Source organism: Suncus etruscus, chromosome 9 (genome assembly GCF_024139225.1).
Source record: "Suncus etruscus isolate mSunEtr1 chromosome 9, mSunEtr1.pri.cur, whole genome shotgun sequence".
Classification (NCBI taxonomy): Eukaryota; Metazoa; Chordata; class Mammalia; order Eulipotyphla; family Soricidae; genus Suncus; species Suncus etruscus.
In genome coordinates, this window is record NC_064856.1 from 51,255,899 (window position 1) to 51,280,398 (window position 24,500).

A 24,500-nucleotide genomic window follows, 5' to 3' on the forward strand; every position below is an offset into this window, starting at 1 on the left:
AATTTTCATCCCGAGATTCTAGGAAAAGGGCGCATGCCTCTAACTAAAAGATTTAAAGATTGGCAACATTTTTCATAGACACAGCAAAAGTTGGAAAAATAGAAAAATAATTTTGACCTAAAAACTGGGTATCCCTACCCACGAAGCATCCTGCCATAAAATCAACTACAGGCTCCAGGTATACTAAAAGTATTTCTTCAAGGTCCCAGGAAAGGTTCTCCTCAATCCCAGTTTCCCTGTCAGATATCAGTAATTGGAGATCTTGGTGTTAGCACATATCTTATGTCAAGTCAGGATGACCTGAGGTGTCTCCGGATTTCAGTACCTTAGCTATCAGGAGTCACTCATGAACACAGAGCCAGGAGTAAACCCTGAGAACTATCAGGTGTTACCCCAAAACAAACGAACAAAAAGAGTTGTGGATGCTGATGTAGATCTTGGGGCATCCAGCTCACTCTACCACAGGCCCTTACTCCACTCCCTTAGGAGACAAGGGGACCCCTAAGGCCCCTGGTCCCAAGGATTCTGCCTGGAGCTGCGGTATATACCAGTGTAACCCATTGTTCTGGTGAAGACAAGGCTTCTGTGGTAATGACAACTCTTTCTGGGGACTAAAGATCCTTAGCAGGGCTGCCCAACACTCTGCTTGCCTATATTTCCCTCCTCGCAGCAGTACCATTGCCTCGCTTCCAGCCTGCTGTGCATTGCCCAGGCCTGCTGGCTTTGATGGATGCTGGCGGTGGGGCCCCCTCCTGGCCTCCCCGAATGCCAGACTGTGAGCCTCTAATCACCAGCCTGCCCGGTGGCTGCCAAGCCATCCATCACCCCACATCACCTCGCCTGGCACAGGTGGCTTTGGGGAAGGGTGTGTGTAGAGCAGGTCCTCTTTTTCTGAGGTAGAGCTCAGAGTGGGACCTTAGCCCCCATCTTTGGGGAGTCAGGGCCAGGACGTAACCATGCGGGGTCACCCAGGGTGGCTGAACATGTGCATGTGCACAGGACACACACACACACACACATGCATACACTCACAGTGACAGGAATTAGAACCTTCACGTGTCACCAACATGCCATGCACCCAGCGTTGTGCCAGCTCCTCTGATTGATCTTGCTTGTTAGTGAGAAGCCATAGGCCTCTTCAGGGTGCAGATTGGGAAACAGGTTCTGAGAGGCTCAGTGACTTCTGGGTGTCACTTAGGGAGGGAATAAGGTACCAGGATTTGCACCCAGATTTGTCATGCTCACAGCTTGCATTTGCAGCTCCTCCACCCTGCTGACTTGCCCTATGTGTGTCCACGCGAGCTCACACATCCATGCACAAACATGAGCCTTTTTTAGGAGCCCCAGAGAGATCTCTGACATGGCCTGCCAGACCAGCTAGGGACTGCATGGAAGAGGCAGCCTCCAGGCAGCGATGGTGAGAGGGGGCTGGGAAACTGTAGAGCCATCGATCAGACCAGCAGCATTATCACCTTCCAGGAATGGGGTCCCAGGGGAGCATGGGTCGATTTTCTAGGCTATGGCTCAGGTCCAGAGAGGCCCAGACTCTAGTGCAGTAGCCTCCACCTCCCTCTTGCCTGCTTCCTCTTCCCCTCTCCCCACACTGCCTCCACCACACCAAGGCAGACTCCACATTCTAACTCCTGGTTCTCAGACATATGTGTACCTGCTGTTGAGGTCTACCCTGGTGTCCCCCAAAAATATGGGATGGGCACTGAGAGGGCTACTCTGCAGGGGTGGGGGGGCTGGGGTCAGAAACCGTGCAGGTTGGGGCCAGCCCCAAGAGGATGCAAGAACAACAGATGCCATCACCTTTGGGGATTGTCTTTTGTTTCATTCCTGCCTTAGGATCCTGGAGTAAGTGAGGCTGCTGAGGGAAGCTGGGGCGTCTCTGAGAGCACGTGAGCTCTGGAGGCGGCTGTGAGGTGCTGCTGGCAGTGTGAACATCCCAAGAACACTAAGCACTGAGCAAGAGATTAGTACCTGACAGTCTAACCAAGCGCCTGACATAGGGATGTAAGATTCTGGGGGCAGCAGAGACCCAGGCAAGGTTGAGATCTGTTCCCCAGAGGCTTCATGCCCTGTAAGCCTCAGCTTGCACTGGATTCAAGCCTCGAGTTAAGGGCATATGTAGGCCCTCATTCTGCCGGGGGGAGGGGGGTGATTCAATCATATCTATAAGTTAGTTAAATGATATTCACCGGGCCGGAGAGATAGCACAGCGGCGTTTGCCTTGCAAGCAGCCAATCCAGGACCAAAGGTGGTTGGTTCGAATCCCGGTGTCCCATATGGTCCCCCGTGCCTGCCAGGAGCTATTTCTGAGCAGACAGCCAGGAGTAACCCCTGAGCACCGCCGGGTGTGACCCAAAAACGAAAAAATAAAAAATAAAAAAGATATTCACCCAATACATGTCTGCCTTTCCTTGTTCCCCAATGAGGCTGGCTACCGTGGCTTCCCCACAGATGCTGAGCTCTCTACCTGATGCTGTCTGCTCACTTTGGGGGCTCTGGCACCCCCTCACAGGGAAGTAAATTGAGGGAGAAGTAAAGGGAGTCCTGTCTTAGGCGCTATCATCTCAGTCGTTCTGGTGGAGGGGACACGTGTGCCTCTCTGTGCTATGGGATGGCAGTCCTAGGTTTGCGGGGTGGGGTGGAGATGGGGATGGGGTGGAGTGGGGTGGGGAGGAGTGCTGGGCTTCGATTCCAAGGCCTAAACCCTGCTGCATGCGGCTGTTTGCTGTCTCTGGGGGTGAGACACAGGCAATCTTCGATCCGAATCTCTGTTTCAGTGATACCCAGGCCGCTTAGGACCTCTGGGCCTCTGTGGCCTAGCGCCTGGGGGACTTATCTCAGCTGTGGTCTGTCCCCCTCCGCTGAGAGTGCCCCCTCAACCCCCCATCTTGTTCTCATTAGTTGCCTCTTGCCTTCTCCTAGGACTAATTCTCTCCCCTAGGACTTTCTCCAGTGCTCATGGATGCCCCCTTCCTCCCTCAGGTGGGAGTGAATCTTCCTCCCCCAAGGGTCCCTCTAGTTTGTCTCCTCTCTAAAGCTTCCAGGCTCTGTCTTCACCGTCTCTGGATTCTCTCTCTGGTTCTCAGGATCTCTGGCTCCCAGCGTGATAGCGGGGCCGCCCCCCTCTGCCCGCTGCCTCCCGGGTGGGGCATCAGGTCAAGACCCGAAGCCTGCAGAAGCGAGGGGTCCGTCCCCGCTCTCGCGCCAGCCTCACACCACACCTCTGCCGTTGCTAGGCTTGGGGCTGATAGCACCTGGCTTCCATAGCAACGGCTGCTTAGAAACAGACGCCGCGACTCCCGGATCCAGGGCCTTCCCGATCAATCAAAACAGAAAGCAGGGCCGCTAGCAGCTTGGGGAGGAGAGAGAACGAGGAGAGGAGGCCACAATCTCCGCCTCCTGGTGCTTGGGGACCCGCTGGGATGGAAGGAGGGGGTGGTCCTGAAGCCTGGAGGGGCGACCCCTGCTGAAAGCACACACAAGGGTTCGTTAGCAAGGGGCCGTTTTGGGTGGCTGTAGTAGCTGTGGGACTTGAGCCAAATGACCTCCTGCCCTTAGTTTTGTCAAGTGTAAAATCATTGTGATGACAGAGGATTAAACGCAGAGAGCTACTGGTGGGTGATAGAGATTGTGAACATGGGCACACAATCTTTCCATCCTTCTTCTTTAACGAAAAGAGGTCAAAGAGGGGCCTGAGCTATAGCACAGCTGGTAGGGCATTTGCTGACACGGGTTTGATCCTCAGCATCCCATGTGGAGCCTGCCAGGAGTAATTTCTGAGCATAGAGAAGGAGTAACTCCTGAGCACGACTGGATGTGGCCCCCCAACCAAAAATATATAAAGTTGAAGATTGCATTTGAGGAGAGGGAGGACAGGAGGAGGGGGAGGTGCTGGTGTAAACACAAAGGCAGGGGCTGGCTATGCATGCAGGAGCCATGTCCCTACATTCCCCGAACTCAAGCCTGCAGACCACCCCCACAGAGGGGCCACTCAGGAAGTTGGAATAAAAGAAGGCTGGAATCGGAAGCTCTGACATCCACCAGGCTCTGGCATTCACTGAGTTTAAGAAACAGATTCTTCAAATAATGGAACCCGTAATAGAGACTCTGATGTTCTTAGAACATGCACTCCAGGAGTTCTGGGAAGCTCCAAAGCCCCACAGACTGGGCTTTTCTGTGTGACTCTCTCGGTTGGGAGGCAGTTTGCAGAACATGGACCTTGATCCCTGTTGCTTAGATTTTCTTTTCTTAGTATCCCTCATGGGTTCAGCTCTGAGCAGTGTGTGTGTGTGTGTGTGTGTGTGTGTGTACATGCTCATGTGCTCACCGTTATGCACATAGATATATATATATATATATATGTTTGTCTACATGTGTGCATGTGGGGGTGTTCGGGGAATTAGAGCCAATGATGGATGCAGCGTGAGGCCTTCTGGAGCAGGATTAGCACAGGAATTCAGCAAGGAAAGTGGGCAGATCATGCTAAGATCTTTTCTCCCTCCTTTATCCACCAGCTCTGGGCTCTGGTTTTGCATTCATCTATCCTGGATTCGTCCAGTGTTCTATTCCTGGCTCTAGCTCTCGACCCTGCACATGGCACGGCAGGAGCATTGAGGGCCTGAAAGGTGGGGACCAGGGCTCCAGCTTTGTCACAGGCAGTGAGGACTCACAGGGTTGTGAGTGAGGTCTAGTTAGATTTGGGCAAAGTCTGACTTTACCCGAGAAGGTGACGATCCCCACTATGGGCTTTGGGGGGAGGGGACAACATGGTTCCTGGAAGAGGCTCTGGGGCAGGTGTACCTACCTGGGCCTCTATGTACTGAAGTCATGTGAGCAAGAGTGTGAGGATGTCTTTGTATGTGTGTGAACGATGGGAGTGAAGGGATGTGCACAAATTCTGTGTGAATGAGTGTGGAGTGTGTGTGGATATGCACACATGTACATACCTGTATGACTGCATGTGTTTGCCTGTGCTTATGCCTGTGTGCAAGAATATGCATGCCTGAGTGTGTGTACCAATGTGTGCTGTGCTTGCTGCAGGCTGGCACAGTCTTATAGGAAGGGAGCATCCTGAGGTGAGAAGATGGTAAGGAGCAGATGCCATGTCCCTGGGTGTGCCAGAGTGTGAGTACTCTGTGGAGTTAAATGTCTTAACCCTGATGAGAACTGTCAGGGTTATGATACAAGGCCCGCAGGCTCCCTTCCCTCTGTAAGACCCTGGAGCAGGCCATCTGCTATAGACAAGACCGATATCTATGTAGACCTGGGATGGGACCCACTCTCCCTACATAGTCTTAGGCCTTCATTCAACTCAACCTGTAACTGTCCCAACCAGAGACACTGATGGGGGTCCAGAGCAGACTTGCTTTCCCAGAGACCAAATTCATTGCCCCCTGTACCCTGCCTATGACCCAATTCTTCTCTGCAGGTACCAATCCACATCTGGGGCTACAGTTGGCAAATGGTTGGCTACCTGACTAGTGATCTCAAGTAGCCCCTGTTCAAGGTGTGTCTGAGCACATCCCACACACAGAGTCTTCTTTGCTTTGGTACCACACTGCAGTGCTCAGGGCTCACTCCTAGATTTGTGTGCAGGAATCACTCCTGGCCATTCTTTTTTTTTTTTTGGTTTTTGGGCCACACCCAGCGGTACTCAGGGTTACTCCTGGCTGTCTGCTCAGAAATAGCTCCTGGCAGGCACGGGGGACCATATGGGACACCGGGATTCGAACCAACCACCTTTGGTCCTGGATCGGCTGCTTGCAAGGCAAACGCCGCTGTGCTAACTCTCCGACCCCCCCCCCTTTTTTTTGTTTTTTTGGGTCACACCCGGCAGTGCTCAGGGATTACTCCTGGTTCTACGCTCAGAAATCACTCCTAGCAGGCTTGGGGGACCATATGGGATGCCGGGATTTGAACCACCATCCTTCTGCATGCAAGGCAAATGCTCTACCTCCATGCTATCTCTCCGGCCCCTTTCCTGGCCATTCTTGGAGGACCATATGGAGTGTCAGGGATCGAACCAGGGATTGAACCAGATGTATACAAGGCAAGCACCCACTGCACTATCTCTCCAGCCCCCCATGCCTCCTTCTGCCCATCTAGGTTCCCCTGAAATACCTGTAAGTACCCCTAAGCTGCCTGAACCCTGAAAGAAAACCAGGCCAACGTAAGAAGCTGCCAAGCAATTTGAAGCCAGAAGCAGCCAGAGCTTTGCTTGAAGTCCCACAGCAGAGTAGAGCCAGCTCAGTTTTAAGGATGCTCACCTTGATGGCAGTCAAAGGAGAGATGTGTGTCAGGTACTAGAAGGTGTCTAGCAGCAGGACAGAGAGTTATGGGAGTAGGAGTAGATTTGGGGTGTTTATGGAGGATATGCTGGTGCTCAAGTGGGAGCCGGATATGACACCAGAAGGCAAGGCTACTGTCCAGTCCTGGTGAACAATTAAGTGCTTGCTTCATGGATGGGACCAGAGGTCAAGTGAATATAGTGTTCATCCCAGTCACCTGGGAATACTTACTCAGGGGTAGGTAGGCCACTGGGTAGCTCAAAGTAGCACTTCAGTGGGGAGATGCGAGGAGGTAAGTGAAGAGCTGGGTCAGGAACTGCTGAATCCACTGGTAGGGACAGTGAATGCTGGGCTGCCTCATGACAGAGCTAGGCAGAAGATGTAGGGACTGGAAATTACACTCCTCAGTGTCAGAGAAAAGAGAACAGGGGGATTAACTTTTCTGACTTGCCTTTCTCAAGAGGGGATGTGAGAATTTAAGGCAGATTGGAGCCAGGAGACTTGGGCTTGAGCTTTGACTCCACTGCTTTCGAGCTGCTCTGTGACTGTGTGGAAGTGATTTATAATCCAGCTAATAGTAGATCATACCTTAGACCATCTTTGAGAAGCTCAAATGTGAGGCAAGTCTAAGTTCCTGGTAAATATGAAAACTCCTGTGACACAGATCCCCAAGCAGAGGCATGTTTAGAGGCCAACCTTAACCTTGCAGGGAACCAGGTTCCATAGTAGGGAGAAGTGTGTAACCCAGGGTTACACACTCATCATTTTGGGTTATCATTATCATTATAAAAAAAAGTAGGTATGTGGTGGTATCTGGAAAGAGGTCAATAGCCTGATCATGTGATTTACATGCAGGAGTCCTGGTTCAGTTGCCAGTACCTCCTAAGCACAGAGCAGAAAGTAGTCCCTAAGTACTGATGAATAGGAACCCAAACCAAGCAGAAGTGTGTCAAGGAGTCTAGGGAGCAGGCTGAAAGGGTCTTGCACATGTGAGGATCCAGAGTCCATCTCTACACTACTTGACCTTCAAAGACCACCAGGTCTCAAAAAGTATGGGGTCATGGTCCAAGAACCTAGCAGATGATCTACAATGCCAGGAGTGACCCTCAGCTCTGGAGACAATTGAGGAGCCCCTCCAAAGATCCCAGGGGTAGGCTTCCCAGGTACAGGTGTTTTTAAATGGATTCTAGCATAACCCAGCGTAGAATCCTAGGGCATAGAGCTGGGAGCCCAAAACCAAGCCAGAGAGAGTTGGGGAAGTGGAGGAGTCCTAGTTTAGGGACAAAGGTTCCTCCCTAATGGAAGTTTGGGCAAGACCTGTCACTTTCCCATCTTGTGCAACCTCAGCAGCCTTTCCTCAAGGAGGGCTGGCTAGTGAATGTCACCAACCACATGTGGAAGCCATAGTGCTAATCCAAACTTCCAAAGAAAGAAGTTTGCTTATGGAGTTCAGCCTCTCACAGGTGGAGAGATGGAGACCAGAGAGGAATTGTGACCTGCCCAGAGTCACACAGCAAGGGTATAGCAGGGTAAGATGCCTGCCCCCTGGGGAGTGCTTAAGTCTGCAGCATTGTTGTTGTGGAATGCCTCTCTCTGTGTTTGGGGAGAAATAGTGCAGGTGCTTGGTGCTCCAGCCATTGAGCAGCAACAAGAAGACAAGAAAGAAACACCTTTGAGACTAGAGAGACAATAATAGGTAAGGTGTTTTGGCTTCATCTTGCATTCCATACAGTCCACCAAGCTCAACCAGGAATGATTCCTGAGCACAGTCAGGACTGGCATTCCCCATGGAGAAAAAAATCCCAATCAGGCCAGAGAGACTGTACAACAGTAGGGCATTTGCCTTGTACGTGGCTGAGTGGTTGACCCAGTTCAATCGCTAGTAGAATACATGGTACCCTAAGCCCCATGAGAAATGATCCCTGAGCCTGCTAGGTGTGGCCCCTCAACCAGCAAATGAACCCCCTCAAATTTTTCCCTGAGGACTATTGGCTCAGATTAATGATTATAATAGGCACCTCCTGGACAATTATGCTCCATCCCCAGTCCAGGATTCATCCTTAGTCCAGGATTGAGCCCATCTGGGTCTTGAGATTTACCAAGACCTGTGAACTGTGGATTCAGTCTGAGTTCTTATAATAGCTCCTACATTGATCGTCCCCTTTCCCAGAGAAGGAAATTAATGCCACAAGAATAACAAGTAAAGATAGTAAAGAGAGCACAACAGGTAAGGTGCTGGTCTTGTATGTGGCTTACCCAGGTTCCATTTCCAGTACCCTATATGTTCCCCAAGTCCTATCAGGAGTGAGCCCTGAGCATAGGAGCCAGAAGTTAGCCCTGAACACCTCCAGGTATGTCCCCCAAATGAAACAAAATAAAAAATTAAAAGGGGGAGAAAGGCCCTTCATGGACTAGAACCTTCCTTTACACATCCTTGCCATGGAATTTCTGTACAGTGCCCAAAAGTAGGGCACTTCCCTGAGTCTGAAGATGTCCTTGGTGGGGATGCCTTTGTGATAGGCATACTACTTGCTCTCCTATGAGCTCCTGCTCTGCCTCTGGGATGTAACTCGGGAAAGAGGCAAGAAGGAAGACTCAGGGGCAAGGTAGACTTTGAGAGGTAGGCTGACCTGAGTGATAAGCAGGTTGGAAGGATTAGGAGGGACCAGGGTGGATAGAGGCTGCAGATGAGGATGAGTCAGAGCAGAAAGCTTATATTTAAGGGGTGAAGGCCCAAGCTGGAAAAGAAGAGGCCAAAGACAATGGATCCTAAAGTCTGAAGCCATAGGAGCCAGCAGGAGGGCCCTTACTTTGCATGTGGTTGACCTGGGTTGATCCCTGGGTTGAACCCTATACTTTGTCAGGAGTGATCCCAGAGTACAGAGCCAGGAGTAAGCCCTGAGCAGCCCCCCAAACAGACAAACAAACAAATAGGGTAAGTCCTGCACATGGGAGTGGGGGCAATCTGCTGGTGGTGGAAAGTCATCAAGGACAACGAGTTTTTCCGCTGCCCTGGAGAAAGAGACAGACTGTCTTTCCCGGTGCAGGGGACACAATCAGGATACATCCCAGCCGGGATGCCAGGTGCCTGGACCATGTCCAGAACTGGGATGGGTGACTCAATATTGAGGAAATCATTCCCCAGTGAAAATGCGCCCAGATGAATCAGTCTGGGAGGAGAGGGGCTAACTGAGTCACCCTGGGAGGGAGATACAGAGAGAGAGAGAGAGAAAACCCCCCTTCTTTCAAGGGCTATGGAGCGGATTTAGAGCACACGCCGCCGCCAGAAGGTTCGGGGCGGTTCAAGGTTCAAGGTTCAAGGTTCGGGGCGGGAGAGATAGCATGGAGGTAAGGCGTTTGCCTTGCATGCAGAAGGTCGGTGGTTCGAATCCCGGCGTCCCATATGGTCCCCCGAGCCTGCCAGGAGCGATTTCTGAGCCAGGAGTTCCACTGTGCGCTGCCGGGTATGACCCAAAAATAAAATAACAAATAAAAGAATGTCAAGGTTACTGTCTACCCTCCCATGAGCATAGAATTGGGCTGTCCTGCAGTTCTGGGAAGAAGATGGGAAACTGAGGCCCAACAATTTCAAAGAGGATCTGACCAAGGTCACGCAGCCATTCACTCCTTCAGTCTGGACAGACCCGAGCGAGCGCTTCCTCCAAAGCCTCCCGCCGACTCCTGACACGCCTAGTGAAGCCTGGAGACTTGGGGGGTGCCGTCCAGACCCCATGGAGTTTACCTCCAGGACCCCACACACACACCCCAGTCTCCGCCAAGGCCAAGTCGACAGACCGACCGCAAACAGGGTCGCGGCGCGCTGCGTTGCGCGGACGGCAGGAGGCGCAGGAGCGCCAGGGTTGCCGCAGGAACCCAAGCCCAGAGGCGGCTCTGCGGAGAAATAACGCTCCTGGAGCTCGGGTTGCCCCCTTCGGAGCTGCACCCTGGTTGTGGGGTGAGGGGTGCTCTAGGCCTGGCCCCCGAGGACTCCCTCGAGCGGCTGCCCAGCCCACCCTGCTCAGCGCGACCCCCGGGGTTCCTACCCGCACGCGAGAGCGGCGCGCGCTAGCCCGTTAGCTTAGCGCCCCGGGGGCCGGTGCGCGCGTGCCAGACGCGCATTTTTAGCAATTGACCCCTTGCAACTTGGTCCGTCACGGAGCGACCCCCCCCCTTCCAAACTTCTCCGACTCCCCCTTTTTCTTTTTTATTTCCTGCTGGAAGAGCAAACCCAGGATCCCTCGCATCCCTTCCTCCCGCTTTGGCCGGCCGGTCCCTCCACCCCCACTCAGGACTGGTCTCTGCGTGCAGGCGTAGGCTTGGCACGTGGTAGTGGGGCCCTGGAGATTGAGGGGCCGTGATCAGGAACCCCGAAAGACCACCTCCTGCTAAGTAGCGACAGGAGGGACCCGAGGAAGGGGCTTAGCAAACCTGGTGGACTCCTGAAAGCGGGCTGGACTCCTGGAGAAGGGAGGACTCTGGAGAGGGGCGCAAGAATGGAGTGAGAGCCGGTGGTGGGGTGAAGTGGTGGTGGTCGGGGGGGGTCCGGGGTCCCGACCGCGCATGCAGCTCGGTCCGGGGCAGCGGGAGGACAGGCGGGGCCCGGGCGGTCTAGGGGCGGGACCGAGGCGGGGCTGGACATACTCGATCGGACCCAGCGAAGCGTTTTTTGCGGACGCGCTGACCGAGCGCGGCAGCCGGAGACACGGCCGGGCAGGCGGGAGGGTGGCTGCGAGCATGGTCCTGGTGCTGCACCACATCCTCATCGCTGTTGTCCAATTCCTCAGGCGGGGCCAGCAGGTCTTCCTCAAGCCGGACGAGCCGCCGCCGCCGCAGCCATGCGCCGACAGCTTGCAGGTAGGAGGCCCCCCCCCACCCCACCCCAAGCCGCGCATCGGAGATCTGGGAAGGGTATTGGGATAAGGGAGTACCTACCCAGTGGGCTCCTCTAAGGAGCTCTTAGCCCACTCCCCTATTCTCCGGGTCCCCTTACTGGGGACCCCTCCTCTAGTTGGGAACCACCCCTCCCACCCCACTCCTTGGATTGGGATGGCATTGATGGAGCTCAAGCATCACCCCAGATCTGAACCCCCATGGCACCCAGGACTCCACCCAAACATTGCTTTCCCATCTATGATGGGATCCACGATACACACACACAGAGTTCTGCTCAAGCCTGGAACCCAGGAGTCTCCAAACAGTGGAAGACCCCCAGCCCCCCAGCTCCTCTGCGATATCTCTCGCTCCAGGCACACCTAGAACACCAGAGCCCCCAACTCTTGACCAGGACCATACCTCAGAACTGGGGCCTTCCTCCAAGCACGTGAACCTCCACTTCACAGTCTCAGCTGCACCTCCTTCCAGATTCCTTCGCACTCAGACCCCCAGGGTCTGACCCTCAAATCCTGGGGATCTGAGTCCAAATGCCCTCCACCCCACCTCATTCTCTGCAGGACCCCTTAACCTTCTCCCCCCCTCTCTCTGGTAGAAAGGTCTCAAATCTTCTCTCATCTGTCTCATCTTTCCCTGTTTCTCTTGGGGTTTGGTGGTCTCACTTTATTGATGCTTTTTCTGAGCCTGTCTGTGTGTCTGTCTGTGGACCACACGCCCACCTTCCTCCCATTCCCTCTATGTCTCTATCTTTGTTCTACGGTCTTTCCCTGGGTTCACTCCTACCCCTCATACTTGCCTCTGCTGGGGTGAGGAGAGGCAGGTTCAAAGTTGCCAGTTGAAGCCCACAGACATGGCACAGTGTAGGCGTTAGTTGAAGGGTTAAACATGAGCAGCCCCAAATATCAAGCATGAGGGGATGCGATCTGGTAAGCAATGGGGTTCATAATGTTATTCCCTGCTCCGCTGATTTTAACAGGGCTGTGGAGGATTGGGGTGAGGGGACAGCCAGCAACCTGATTTTTGTCATCTGGTGGGGCTGTCCAGAATTGGAGGGAGTCTAGGATGTCTGTGTTTGCACAGAACAGGCTGGGTGACGTGTGCTGGGCATGTGCTGTGTATTGTGTCATAGAGTGAGGCATGTGTTACTGTGAGCACAAGTGTTTCAAGGGCTTTGTGTGGGGTTACAGTGAGGACTGTGTGGCGTAGCTGTGCGCAGCTAGAAAGGCCATTGTGGGGTGGCTGTAGAGGGGTCGCTGCTGGCATGGCTATCGTGTGTGTGTAGGCTACTTGAGTGGCTGCCGTGGTGGAGTTGTTGCCAGGCCAGCTTGCACGGGGGATTGTGTGTGGTTGTGTGATCTTGGCTTCTGTGGTACTGGAAAAGAGGCACTAGAGGGGGCTGAGGAAAGGTTTTGTGGTGTCTTGGCTCAGGGAAGTGGGGATGGGGGAGACCTGTGGGTTTAGGCCCCAGTGACTGGCTCCAAGAGGTGGTACTGCCTGGGCATGCCTAAGACATCTCCCAGGACCTGTGTGAAGGGCTGTGGCTGGTGTGTGTGTATGTGTGTGTGTGTGTGTGTGTGTGTGTGTGTGTGTGTGTGTTGAATGAAATCGACTGTGTGTGTTTGCCTAAGACATTTCCCAGGACCTGTGTGAAGGGCTATGGCTGGTGTGTGTGTGTGTGAGTGTGTGTTTGTGTGTGTGTGTGTGTATGTGTGTGTGTTGAATGAAATCGACTGTGTGTGTTTGCAGCCGGGATGTGAGTGTGGAATGGCAGACTAGTACAAGTGAGGTGCAAGGTATGTATAAGATCTGGGCAGCTTTTCTGTGTGACATGTGAATTGTGTAATCTTTTCTGTGTGTGGGTCTGGTCTGAGGGAGTTATAGAACCTGAGGTGAGAGTGTGTTTGGGAGAGGAGTTGCGAGGAGAATGAGATATGTGGTTTAGGGGTGTGGAATACAGCTGGTTTGTCCCATCAATGTTGCTAAGTGCCACATGTTTGCTGGCAGGACTCTGTGGCCCTCCTGTCCTTGTTTCACTTCCAGTTAGGTCCCCTGAGATGCCCAATGACGTTCTCCCATGACCCCCTGGGGCTGGGCTACTCTCCCCTTTGCCCTTCATCTCCCTTGCTCTGACCAAGGCCTTTGTCTGGCGTTTCCGGTGGAGCAGGCACTGGACAGGCGGGCGGCGGGTGATGTCGTGAGCCAGGAACCTTTGTTCTTTTCCTCCCAGCCTGTTTTGTGTCAGGGGCCGGTGTTTGTCAGGGCTGGGGAGAGGATGCACATGTCCAGGGTCACTGTGTTTATTGTCATTTCTCAGTGCTCCATGAAGGGAAGGGGTCCTTAGTGTTGTCCTCACAACCCCCCCCCCTTGGGCTGGACTGGGAGTTGGGTTCATTTGAGTGAGTGGCCCGTGAGAGGTCCAGTGTCATTCCTGGCTTCCATTTCCCCCAGGACCTTTGAACAATCAGCAGTATCCCTTCAGCAGTCTGGCCTGGGCCCTTTCTCTATGTGGCTCCTCCAACAAGAAACCGAGAGACACTTGGGCCCGAAGGCATAGAGTCTCACAAGTTAGCTGCTTCCGTGTCATATTCCAGAAAATTCTTTGGGTGTTGAAGGAAGGGCTGGACTGTTTGGCGGGCCTGGGACTGTGAAAAATTCTGGCCCATGTCAAGACAGGAGTCTAAAGGGAACTGGTCCTTCCCCAGCAGTATTGCTATGACTTCAGTTGACCTTTCAGGGCCGCCCACCTGCTCAAACCTTCATTCACTTTTCCCCATCTTTGACTGGGTTTTTTGTCATCATTGTTGCCATCATCGTCATCTCTGAGACAGCTCTTTTCAAGTTCCACGTCCTTTCACAAATGTCTCGTTAAGCAGATGAGCACATTCAGTAATCTGAAAGCAGCCGGTGAGGCCCCAGACAGCATGGTTTTGAATGTGGGGTCAGAGCTGTAGCTAAATATTGACTTACGGGGGGCTTTCACTCCTGTGCCTTCTAGCCCAGTTGTACTGTCCATCCCCAGGTCCTGGGCAGATGACCCTGCCTGCTGTGTGTCCATCCCCTCCATGCTGTGCACCTGGCCTGTGAGCTCCTGCCACAGTTCCACCTCCTTAGAGACCCAGCAGGTCTCCCCCTCTTATCTCAAGCCCCTTGTGGGCTCCCCGTAGTCCAGAGGCTCAAATCTGTCACCAGATGTCCCTAACCTAACCAGAGGGTAGGCAAGACATAGGCAAGTAGAGGGGAATTAGAGTAGTCTGATCTTTTTTTGGGTGGCATATCAGCATGCTCAGGGCTTATTTGTTGCTCTGTATCACTCCTGGTGGGCTCAGGGGACCAAATGAGACGCCGAGAATTGAACCCAGGTCAACCATGTGCAAGGCAAATACCCTATCTGCTGTACTATTGCTTCAGCCCCCTTGATATTCAGGTTTTAATTAATTTATTTTTTTATGAATTTAGGTCTACACCCGGGGGCTACTCCCTGCTCAATGCTTGGGGGACGAGGTGGACCTGGGAGGATTGACCCCAAACCTCCTGCATGGGAAGCAAAATAGCTTGTTGAGCATTTTCTCTGGTCCCCCGCCTTTTCTTTAGACCTTCTTTACCAGCATGACCAGGGACCAGAGGTCGGGTGGCTTGTCCAGGGTTAACAGAGAGGTGGCCAGGTTGGCTTTGGGAAGCAGCACTCCTTGCCACCAGACTGGGCTCTGGCCCCAACATCTTGGCTTCTGGCTGGCTTCCACTCTGCCTGTGGCGGGTAAACGATTATTAATGACCCCCCTGGCAAGGAGACAGAAAATGCTTCCCAGCCCAGCTGGGGACCTGCTCCCTGCCAACCCTAACTCTCTAAGCCTGCCCGGTCCAGCAGAGGGTACCAATGGGATCCTTATTCTTCCCATTCTCTTCCTGATTCCCTGTTCTTATAGGGGTGAAGGAACTGAAGAGCTAGGGTGGTATAGTATGGTGGGTAGGGTGCTTGCCTTGCACACGGATGGCCAGGATTTGTCCCTGACACCCCATCTGGTCTCCGAGCCCTGCTGGTAAGTGATTCCTGAGTGCAGAACAAGGAGTAAATCTTGAGCATCTCTTAAGTTCTTCTCTGCTCCAAACAAGCTAGAAGTGTATCCTCCTCTAGTAACTCTTTCCCAAATATATTGCCATACCCTCCCAATGTCCCACTTGGGCCTGTCCTCTGACTCTCCCTCGATGCAGACTCTGGTCCACATTGATAGTTGACTTTGATGGTACTAAGTCTGGGCTCTTTTAGGACTGACACTTGGAGGTTATTAGATGCCTCCTCCAGGCAGGCCCCTGCCCTGAACAAGGAGTGTCTTCTCCTAAAAGAATCTAGCCTTGCCTGTCTTTGCCACACACAGCATACATGTCTGTCTTTTCTCAGTGCCATTAGGTGATGCCTGGCAGAGAACATGAGTAGAGTGAGCACTATGGAAGCTTTAAAGATCTACCATTCAGAACAGACATATAGTATAGGTTCAGACTCTTGCCTTGCATCACACTGACCCCAATTTGAATCCCTGGCACCACATATAGTCATCCTGAGCACAGAGCCAGGAATAGCCTTGTTGGGTGTTACCCTTGCCCCCTGAAAATGCTTTTAAAGACAGATCTACCATTCAGGGGCTGGAGAGATAGTACAGTGGGTAGAGCACTTGCCTTGCACCAACCTGAGTTTGATCCCCAGCACCAAGCACCATATATGATCCACCGAGCAACACCAGGAGTGATCACTGAGTGCAGAGCTAGGATTAAGCCCTGAGCACTGTTGGGTGTGGCTCCCTGAAAAAAAAAAGAAATCTATCACACACACACACACACACACACACACACACACACACACACACACACACACACACACAGCCAAGTTGGAGTAACAATGCCTCTATCCTGTGGCAGGGCTACTGGTGGGCAAGTGATGAGATGGGTTTGGGCTGCTGGCCAAAACCAAGAGTGTTAGGAGAATGTGGCCAGATAAACAGGGTGCCGCGGTAGGGCAGAGCAGGGCCTCTGATTTAGAGCAGAGGGAGGGGTAAGTTGGAGAACTCCCTGGAGAAAACTTCTAAACTGGGAGCTAAGAGCTGGAGCAGAATAAGGACTGGATGGGGAGTATAGACACAGGCTACTGCATGAGCAGCTGGCCACAGGCCGAGGAAGGGGAGTGAGTCCCCTCCCTGAGCTGGATCCTGATCCCTGGTGACTGAATTGCGGGAGTGGGGTGGTGGGACAGGAGGTACAGCATCAAGAGGCTAGGCTGGCAGGGCCAGATGGCACAGGACTTAGAAGCCATGGCAAAGCTTGGACTTTTCCCAGGGGTGAGCAAGCTGAGGAGAAGAGTTGAAAGTGGGGCTGTGGGGCCCCACAGGGTGAGGTGAGAAGCACAGCCTGTTCAGGGCAGTCTTGACAATGCTGATGAGGGGGGCAGTGGGGAGACTGCCTATCGGAAAGATGGAAGGAGAGGGGATACTGGTCTCTGCCCAGGTGGGCATTCCAGGAAAACAAGGAGAGGAGGGGCACAGTCTCAGGAAAGCCTTCTGGTAGGGGGTCCTAAGCCCCGAGATACACAGGCCAGGAATCCCACAGGCTATCCCCAGTCCTCCAGAGCACTGCATTTTCATCTGTGACAGGGCCTGAGGGGGGGTGGGGAGACTGAGGCTCTACCCTGAACAGAGTCTTCAGAATTCAAAAATTAAAACAATCTGTGAAATGTGATCTTTAATAAAATTCAACTGGAAAAATCGCACGCCGTTACACTTTCCAAAATGAGTTAAAATGTAAATTTATGAGAATGCTCAGCATACATGATGGTCCTAGTATCAGTCAGAAGCTATAGCCCTTCTCACCACGTTGGCAGCCACTCCCCCTAAGCAGCTGCCTCCAGTTTGGCTGGGCTTCCACTGCTGTGTGGAGTTGCCTTCCCTGGACACCCCTCCCATGTCCACCCCTGACCCCCTCTGTGGCCCCTAGTGTGTGGCATTTGGCAAGCCTGTCCCTACTCTGAGGGAGTGATCCCTGCACTTCCCCCATCTATGGTCTTCATTTGGGGATAGACCAGGAGAGGAAGTTGTAGCTGTTGAAGGTAAGAGAGTTGAGGTGTAGGCTCCAGGGCCTCCTGGAAGTGAGGAGCAGGAGGAGTCAGGGAGGGACTGTGAAGGGAAGTGAGCAGAAGTGAGAAGGGCTGCATGACCCCCAGTTGCATGGTGTGTTTCTCAGAGTTGCCCCATTTCCGCTGACTGGGCAGCTCAACCTGCAATCTCAGGGCTTGATCCCCGCACTTGGTCCTCTTGCACAAGGTCTTTTGGGAACCTGCATTTTCTCACCTAGCAAGGGAGGAAGTTGCAATACGTGTTTCCAGAGAAGGTAGAGCTCTTGGGGGGTATAGGGTTTTGTGCTGTGGTCCATTTGTGAGGTGCTAGCTTCCCACCCTCACCCCATTCCTGGCTCAGGTGTGGGGGTGGGGCGAGCTGGGTGCTGTGATCCCAACATTCTGTGCCTTGAAGATGCTGAGGCATCAGCAGCCAAAGGCATGGACATTCTGTGAATCCAGGATTCTAGGATTTGATGGTTTGATGATTCAATGATTCTAAATGGGGCTGCTGGGAAGAGCTGCAGCCACCTGCCTTGTTAATGTCAGTGTTCAGTTATTAAAAACATAACGAGAGGCAATGGAGACAGCGCGGAATGCGCTGCCACCATCCCAGCAGGAGGGGCTGTGGCGGCATGAAGTGGGGGCACGGGCCAGCTGGTGTGTGGGTGCTGTGGATCCGGCCACTCCCTGAGCTTCTTAGGTAGGGTTCCCTGCATCCAGGGGAAGTGGGGAGCGCCTTCCCTCCCTGTCCTGCCTCTCAGCACTGCTCCCACTCGCCCCCCTTCCCCACCAAGCCAGTCTGAGGGGGAAAACAGGACGTGAGCACTTCCTGCAGGACGCAGAAACACTCAGCCCTGCCCACGAGGCCCTGTGAGGCAGCTCACTGGGGCAGAAGCTAGGTAGACAGGGGGACAATGTGGCCTCCACCTGATACCTTAGCACCTCCTTGTTTGTAGCTGAGGTGATCTGGACCCTGTTTTTTACTGGGGTGGGGAGCAGTGGGAAAGGCTTATGGAAGGAGGGCCAAACCAGAAGGCCCAGGACCAACGCTAAGCCAGGTGCCCACCTCGCCAGCCTGTTGTAGACCACTCATTTGCCCCCGGGTGTTGCCCAGACCCAGTGCTGAGGTACTGAGGGTGGGTGGCAGGTCAGGAGAGCACAGATGAGGTGGGAGGAGGAAGGAGTTGACCATGTTTTCTTTCTGTTCCTGCTCCCTGGGTCCCTGTTGGCTGTCCAGGCTCCTGTCCTGGCAGGATTTCTGCCTGGTACCCTGGGAGTATTCTGGGGCCCACAGCAGGGTGTAGGGCCTCTGATAGAGATATTGTGCTCTAGCTTGTCCCAGGGGTGCCATTGAAGCCGGAGGCCCAGTCCAGTGGCAGAACCTGGTAGCAAATACATGGTCCCCTCTACCTGCAAGTGTCCCCTTTCTTCTGATTCCAAAGAGGTACCGGTCTCAGAGAAAGGATCAGGATACCTCTTTGCTCTCCTCCTGCCCCTTCCACAGGCCCTGCTATCCCTCAGAACTTCTAGTGCAGTGCAGTCTGAGCCCCTTCCCAGCTACCCTTCCCAGAGGTGTGTGTGTGGGACCTCTCTTTTCTGCTGTCCCTTCTCTCATCTCTGCCTGCCTGTGTGGAATTCAATCTCACAGTTTGGCTTGGAAGGCGCAACCCCTTCATTCCTGGGAGTAGGAGCGCAGGGCCAGCAGGGATATACTCTGCACACCCATCTCAGCCCACACCCCACCTCACATTCCTCACACAATACCCCAGCCCTCACCCATACCCCACACCCCACACCCCACACTCCCTCCCATACCTGCATCCCCTTCTTACTCCATCACGCCATCACCCCTGCTCACACTTTATCACACTCCTAACCCTATCACTCCCCATACTTTGCACCTCCCAGCCCACATCTGCACCCACCTTTACTCCACACCTCCATTCCAGCCCACTCTGCCACCCTGCACCCTAGCCCCACTCCACACCCATACCCCCAAACAAACCTCTACCTATCCCACCCACCCACCCACACACTCACCCTAGGCCTCTTCTCTGCATCCCACACTCTCACTTCAGACCTGTACCCCACACCTTTCACTCTGCAATCTGCCCTGGCCCTGCACCCTGAACCTTTCACCCAGTACCCATACCTGACACCCTCACCAGCTGCCTGGTCTCTGTGTTCTAGAGCCCATAGCCCCTTCTCCTTCACCACCCAGAATCTCTGTCCCTCCTGGCACACCTGCCCTGCCTGGATCATAGAGTGGAAGAGGTGCTCCCTCTCAGTGTTTATTCAGCACTACTGCCCAGTGCTCAGACATACAGTCCCCTAGAGAACCTGTAGTCAAGAGCCCCCAGAGAACCTGTAGTCAAGAGCCCCCATTGTACCCCCAGGGTCTCCGAGGTAGTTTCTTCCACTGGTTTCTTCCTGCCGTTAAGTGCAGGACCCTAATTTTCTCCTGTTCGACTGAATCCTGGATCCCTCCTGGAGTGTCTCCTCCTTTGCCACCAGACCAGGTGGGGCTCAGTTTCCTGTGGCTGTGGGGGTGGACCAGCCTGGAGGTCCCCCAGAGGGCAGTAGACAATGGGGGAGGCGGTGTTAGATGAGACACTGCATTTGCCCCACAGTGGGCTCCACCCTGCCCTGATCTGAACGCTGTCAGTGGACATCGTCCTGCCTGAGTTCTGCTCTCACCACACCCGCCCTGAGCTGTCAGCAGAGTAGCAGAGGTCACAGGATTAGAGCCCCTGGATTTCCTCCCTCACTGCATGCTTTCCACTCCCCCCTCCCCATGCTGGCAGACATTATGGAGTCCAGATCTCTGGGATGGGAGAGCTGGACTGAGTAGTGGGTGGGAAGGGGAGCCCCTTTTGACATGTTTCCGACATTCTAAGGCAGGCATGAGGCGCTTGTCAGCGGGTGGTGGGGAGGCCTTGAGAGTCAGCTGGAGAATCTTGAAAGGAGGAAACTGTTCCTGGGACAACGCAATGGGTGGCCCTAAAGGAGGCTGGAAAAGAAAACTCAGGCTTGTTGTGGGGGAGAGGGTCAGCCCCGGGGACAAAAGGGACAGCCCTGGGGTTAGGTACTTATCTTGGCCCTTTGCTCCCTTGTCATTTCCTGTCCGGACTCTGTCTAGAACAGACAGAGCCAGTGTCCACAGGGCCCTGCGTAGAATTGGGTCCGGCTGTCGTCAGCAGAGGCCCAGGCCTTACATCAGAGTCCCCCAGGAGACAGCCATTTCCAGACCCCCAGCCTTGACATGGGCCCAGTTGCAGACAGGACAGAGTTGGGTGATGACACCAGCGCACAGGGACATGTGGGCCTGCCAGACACACTGCCACACCACAGGCATGCACGCGCCAGGTGCTGTGCCTGCCACCCTCTCCTGACCCTGTCATACCAACAGGCGTGGGCAGGCCTCCAGGGCACAGTGAGAAGAGGAAAGGGGTGCCAGGACAGGGACCCAGACACTACCTGCCTGCCTGTCTACCCCCTCACCCCCTGGCAGTCCTTATGAGCCTGAGACTGTTTATTTTCTAGCAGCGGGCAAGGGAGTCGTATCCCACTCCCCTTCTCCACCACCCGCTGCCGAAGCTGCCAAATCAAATCAGCCCCTGCGCCCGCGCCAGGCTGGCATGGCGGCCAGCAGCTGATGGGCACGGAGCCAGGCTCAGAATATCCTGCCGCCTGTGCCTGTCCGAGCTGGGGTGTGCTTGTGTTAAAGGGGTGGGGGCGGGGAAGGGTGGCTGGCCTAAGAGGGATGGGATTTTTATTTTTTGTTTGTTTTTGTTTATTTTTGGCTTTTCTTGCCACACCCAGGGGGTGCTCAGGGGTTACTCCTGGCTCTTAGCTCAAGGAATCACTCTGCGTGCTCAGGGAACTATAGAGTGTGCTGAGAATCGAACCCAGTGGCCTTGTGTAATGCAAGCACTATACTATTGCTCCAGCCCCATGACAGGGCTTTCTGGCAATGTTGCCTGGGTGCTGGGTTCCCCAAGAACCACAGAAGGGCTCTCGATTGCCTCTGGGGGATGCTCCTGGAATGGGGAGGGTCCAACTGGAGCTCAGAGGACAGGGGAGCAGGTTGGGGCACACATAATCAACTCCATTTCTAGATTCCCCAGCTGGGAGCCCAGGTCAGTGACTGAGCTCGACTGCCAGAAACCCCATTTTATGGAAAGGGAAGTGAGTAGTAAGTGAGGTTCCTTGAGGAGATACAGAAGTGGAGGAGAGGGCCTCAGAAGAGGGTAAACACTGGTATTGTTTGCACTCCATAGGAACAAGGAACAAGGAGGCGGTGTGCAGAGACAGCAGGTGTGATCAGGCAAAGCTTCCTGGAGGAGGTGGCCTGTAGCAGACATGAAGCCTGGGTGCTATTGGGGGTATGGTATGAGGGAGGAGGGGAGCTAGCCTGGCATGCCTCAGCCCCCTGGCCTTCTTGTCTCTGCAGCCTGCCCAGAGCCAGAGCACCCAGGGAGCAGAGATGGCCGACTGGAGGTGAGAACTCAGTGGCGGGTGGTTGGGTGGGCTTGGAGGGTGTGAGGGCACAGACTGGGTCAGTCTGACTGTGGCCCCACCCCAGGAGGACTGGGAGGCTAGAGCCCAACCCACACCCTTTGCACTCCCCCCTTCCTCCTGCTGAAGCCTCCCGGCCCCCGCCCCCCGGCCCTTCAGAGATCTGGGAACCATGTCAGACCCCTCCCTCTGTGCCACCCCTCACCTGCTCCAATCATCCATTCCCTGTGGCTCTTCTGCCTTTCTACTCTTGACCTTTGGCTGCGCTTCCCAGAGTGCTCCCTGGCTGTCCACTCTCAGTGCTCCTTCACTCTATGTGATTGCCACAAGAATCTAAAACAACACAATCCTGTGCTTGATCTTCTCTTGTACTTCCCATCATTCTGCCAGGCCGCACCCCAGCCTGATTCCTGACTCCCTGGAATCCAAACTGCTCTTTGGAGCCTCTTTCCTGACTTGTCCTTCTGGGTTCTGCTCTAGCCTCACCTCCTCCAAGAAGCCCTCCCTTCTACCTCCTCTGAATTCTTTCTCTCTGATGGGGGTACTCGGCTGCCTGTGCCACTAATGCTATTTTTGCACCATGACATGACTGTCTGATCTTTAGTTGGGGATAGTGGTCAGGCCACACTTGGTGTGCTCCGGAAGGAAGCAATGCTGGGGGTTAAGGGGCAGGGCTTGCTCCCAGTAAGGCTCTGTTCCTGGGACCACATGGTGCTGGGGACATGTGCATTGGTCCTTTGAGCCATCTCAACTGGTCTAGAATATGCCTTTTAATTCCCCCATCTGCCTCAATTCTCCAGTGGGTGTATTTCCTTTGGTATTTGTGATGCTATCTTCAGCCTTGACATGTCAGCAGGGTGCTGAACTTAGAGGGGCCTTAAGCAACACACATGGAGTGGACTGGAAGTTGGGCACTAATGTTTGGGGGCTGGAGCAATAGATAGTATAGCAGATAGGGAACTTGCATAGCATGGGTCCCATCAGGGTTCGATCCCTGACACAGCATAAGTTCCTCTGAGCCCCAGGAGTGCTCCCTGAGTGAAAAGCCAAGAACATTCCCTGAGCACCATTAGGTATACCCCTCCCCAAAAAACATGTGTGTGAGAGCAGAGACAGAAGCTGAGTCAGAGCCTTCTGGCTGGAGCAAGCGGCAGGTAGAGCAGCGTGAGGAGGGGGCAACATCAAGGCAGCTCCCCATCTCTGCAGGTAGAGGCCCCACTTGGGGAAAGGGGCCCAGTGGTCTTTTGAGCCACGAGCATGTCCTGATGGGTCTGACACCCAAGCTACTTTCTGCACCCTTTGGTCAGAGCCGGAAGAAGATTGCCCACACAGGGCCTGGTGCAGGGGGAGCCAGCAAGCTCTCTGGGCCACTCTGTTGCTGTCACTATCACTGTTGCTGCTCTGGGCTAGGGAGGGAGGGAGAGCGGGCGAGGGCCTGGCAGTCCTTCATTTAATGTGGTGGCATCCCCTATGGGTGGAGCCCCCCCTGAGCGGGGACAGATGGTTTTTCGGGAAGCCAGCAATATCTCAGCATTCGTGCCACCCACCAGCAAAGGCGGGGTCTGCCTCCCTTTTCAGGGGAGAGGGCTGTGGAGCAGCTGAACCTCCTTTGAGGGGTTGGTCTCAGTCATAGTCCCTTAGCCTGGGCCTCATCCTTACAGTGAAAGTTCAAGTTCTTCTGCTCCTCATTTCCGCCCTCAGATTTCCTTGGTGCACCTCATTCACTCCCTTTTCTGCCCATCCTGCCTGTGCCTTGCTACCTCTTCCCTCAGACAGCGTCTCTTTGGCCCTTAATCTTGCACTACCCCAAAGATGCCAGGTGTCTGCCCAGCCTCTTGAGGGAGCTGTGTATTTCAGGGTTCTACCTTGGGGGGAGTGGCAAGAGATGGTAAGTGTCTCCGAAAGTGGGTGATCTGCTCCGTGGGCAAAGGACTGGAACGATCAAGCAGGGTTGGCAGCCTTGGGTGCAACAGGGGCCATGTTGTGCTTGTTTCCTTAAAATGGTGATCCTCAAACTTTTTTATTTATTTATTTATTTTTATTTTATTTTATTTTATTTATTTATTTTTTTTTTGGTTTTTGGGCCACACCCAGTGACGTTCAGGGGTTACTCCTGGCTATGCGCTCAGAAGTCGCTCCTGGCTTGGGGGACCATATGGGATGCCGGGGGATCGAAGCACGGTTCGTCCTAGGCTAGCGCTGGCAAGGCAGACACCTTACCTCTAGTGCCACCAGGCCGGCCCCCCTCAAACTTTTTAAACAGGGGCCCAGTTCACTGTCCCTCAGAACGTTGGAGGGCCGGACTATAGTAAAAACAAAAACTATGAACGAATTCCTCTGCACATTGCATATATCTTATTTTGAAGTGAAGAAACAAAACGGGAACAAATACAATATGTGGCCCATGGACTGTAGTTTGAGGATCACTGCTTAAAAGGAATAAACTGGGGTGAAGCACCAAGTTGGTTTTTTTCTGTAAAAGGGGCTTAGGCCAGGTGAGTTTGAATACATCTGCTCTAGGGCAGAGACTTAGGGGGGACAGGGAGGAGAGGCCCTGTTGAGGAGCCATTTGGGTCGCACTGGCACATTGCACAGTCTTACTCGCAGAGAGAGATCATGCGGGTGGGGTGCTGCTCCCTGTGCCACTGCTTTTGAGGTGTGTGACCTCAGCCAGAAGCTTCTTGTGACCTGGG

At 53.9% G+C, this 24,500-nt stretch overlaps 1 protein-coding gene across 1 annotated transcript in view; it reads left to right on the forward strand.

Annotated features, from left to right (window-relative positions):
* PDE2A (phosphodiesterase 2A) overlaps positions 1 to 24,500 on the forward strand; it is a 102,211-nt gene that overhangs the window by 18,576 nt on the left and 59,135 nt on the right. The window contains exon 2 of the mRNA XM_049780258.1: positions 11,084 to 11,153. Within this exon, the coding sequence (XP_049636215.1) occupies positions 11,084 to 11,153 (70 nt within the window). The remainder of the gene's footprint in view (positions 1 to 11,083; positions 11,154 to 24,500) is intronic.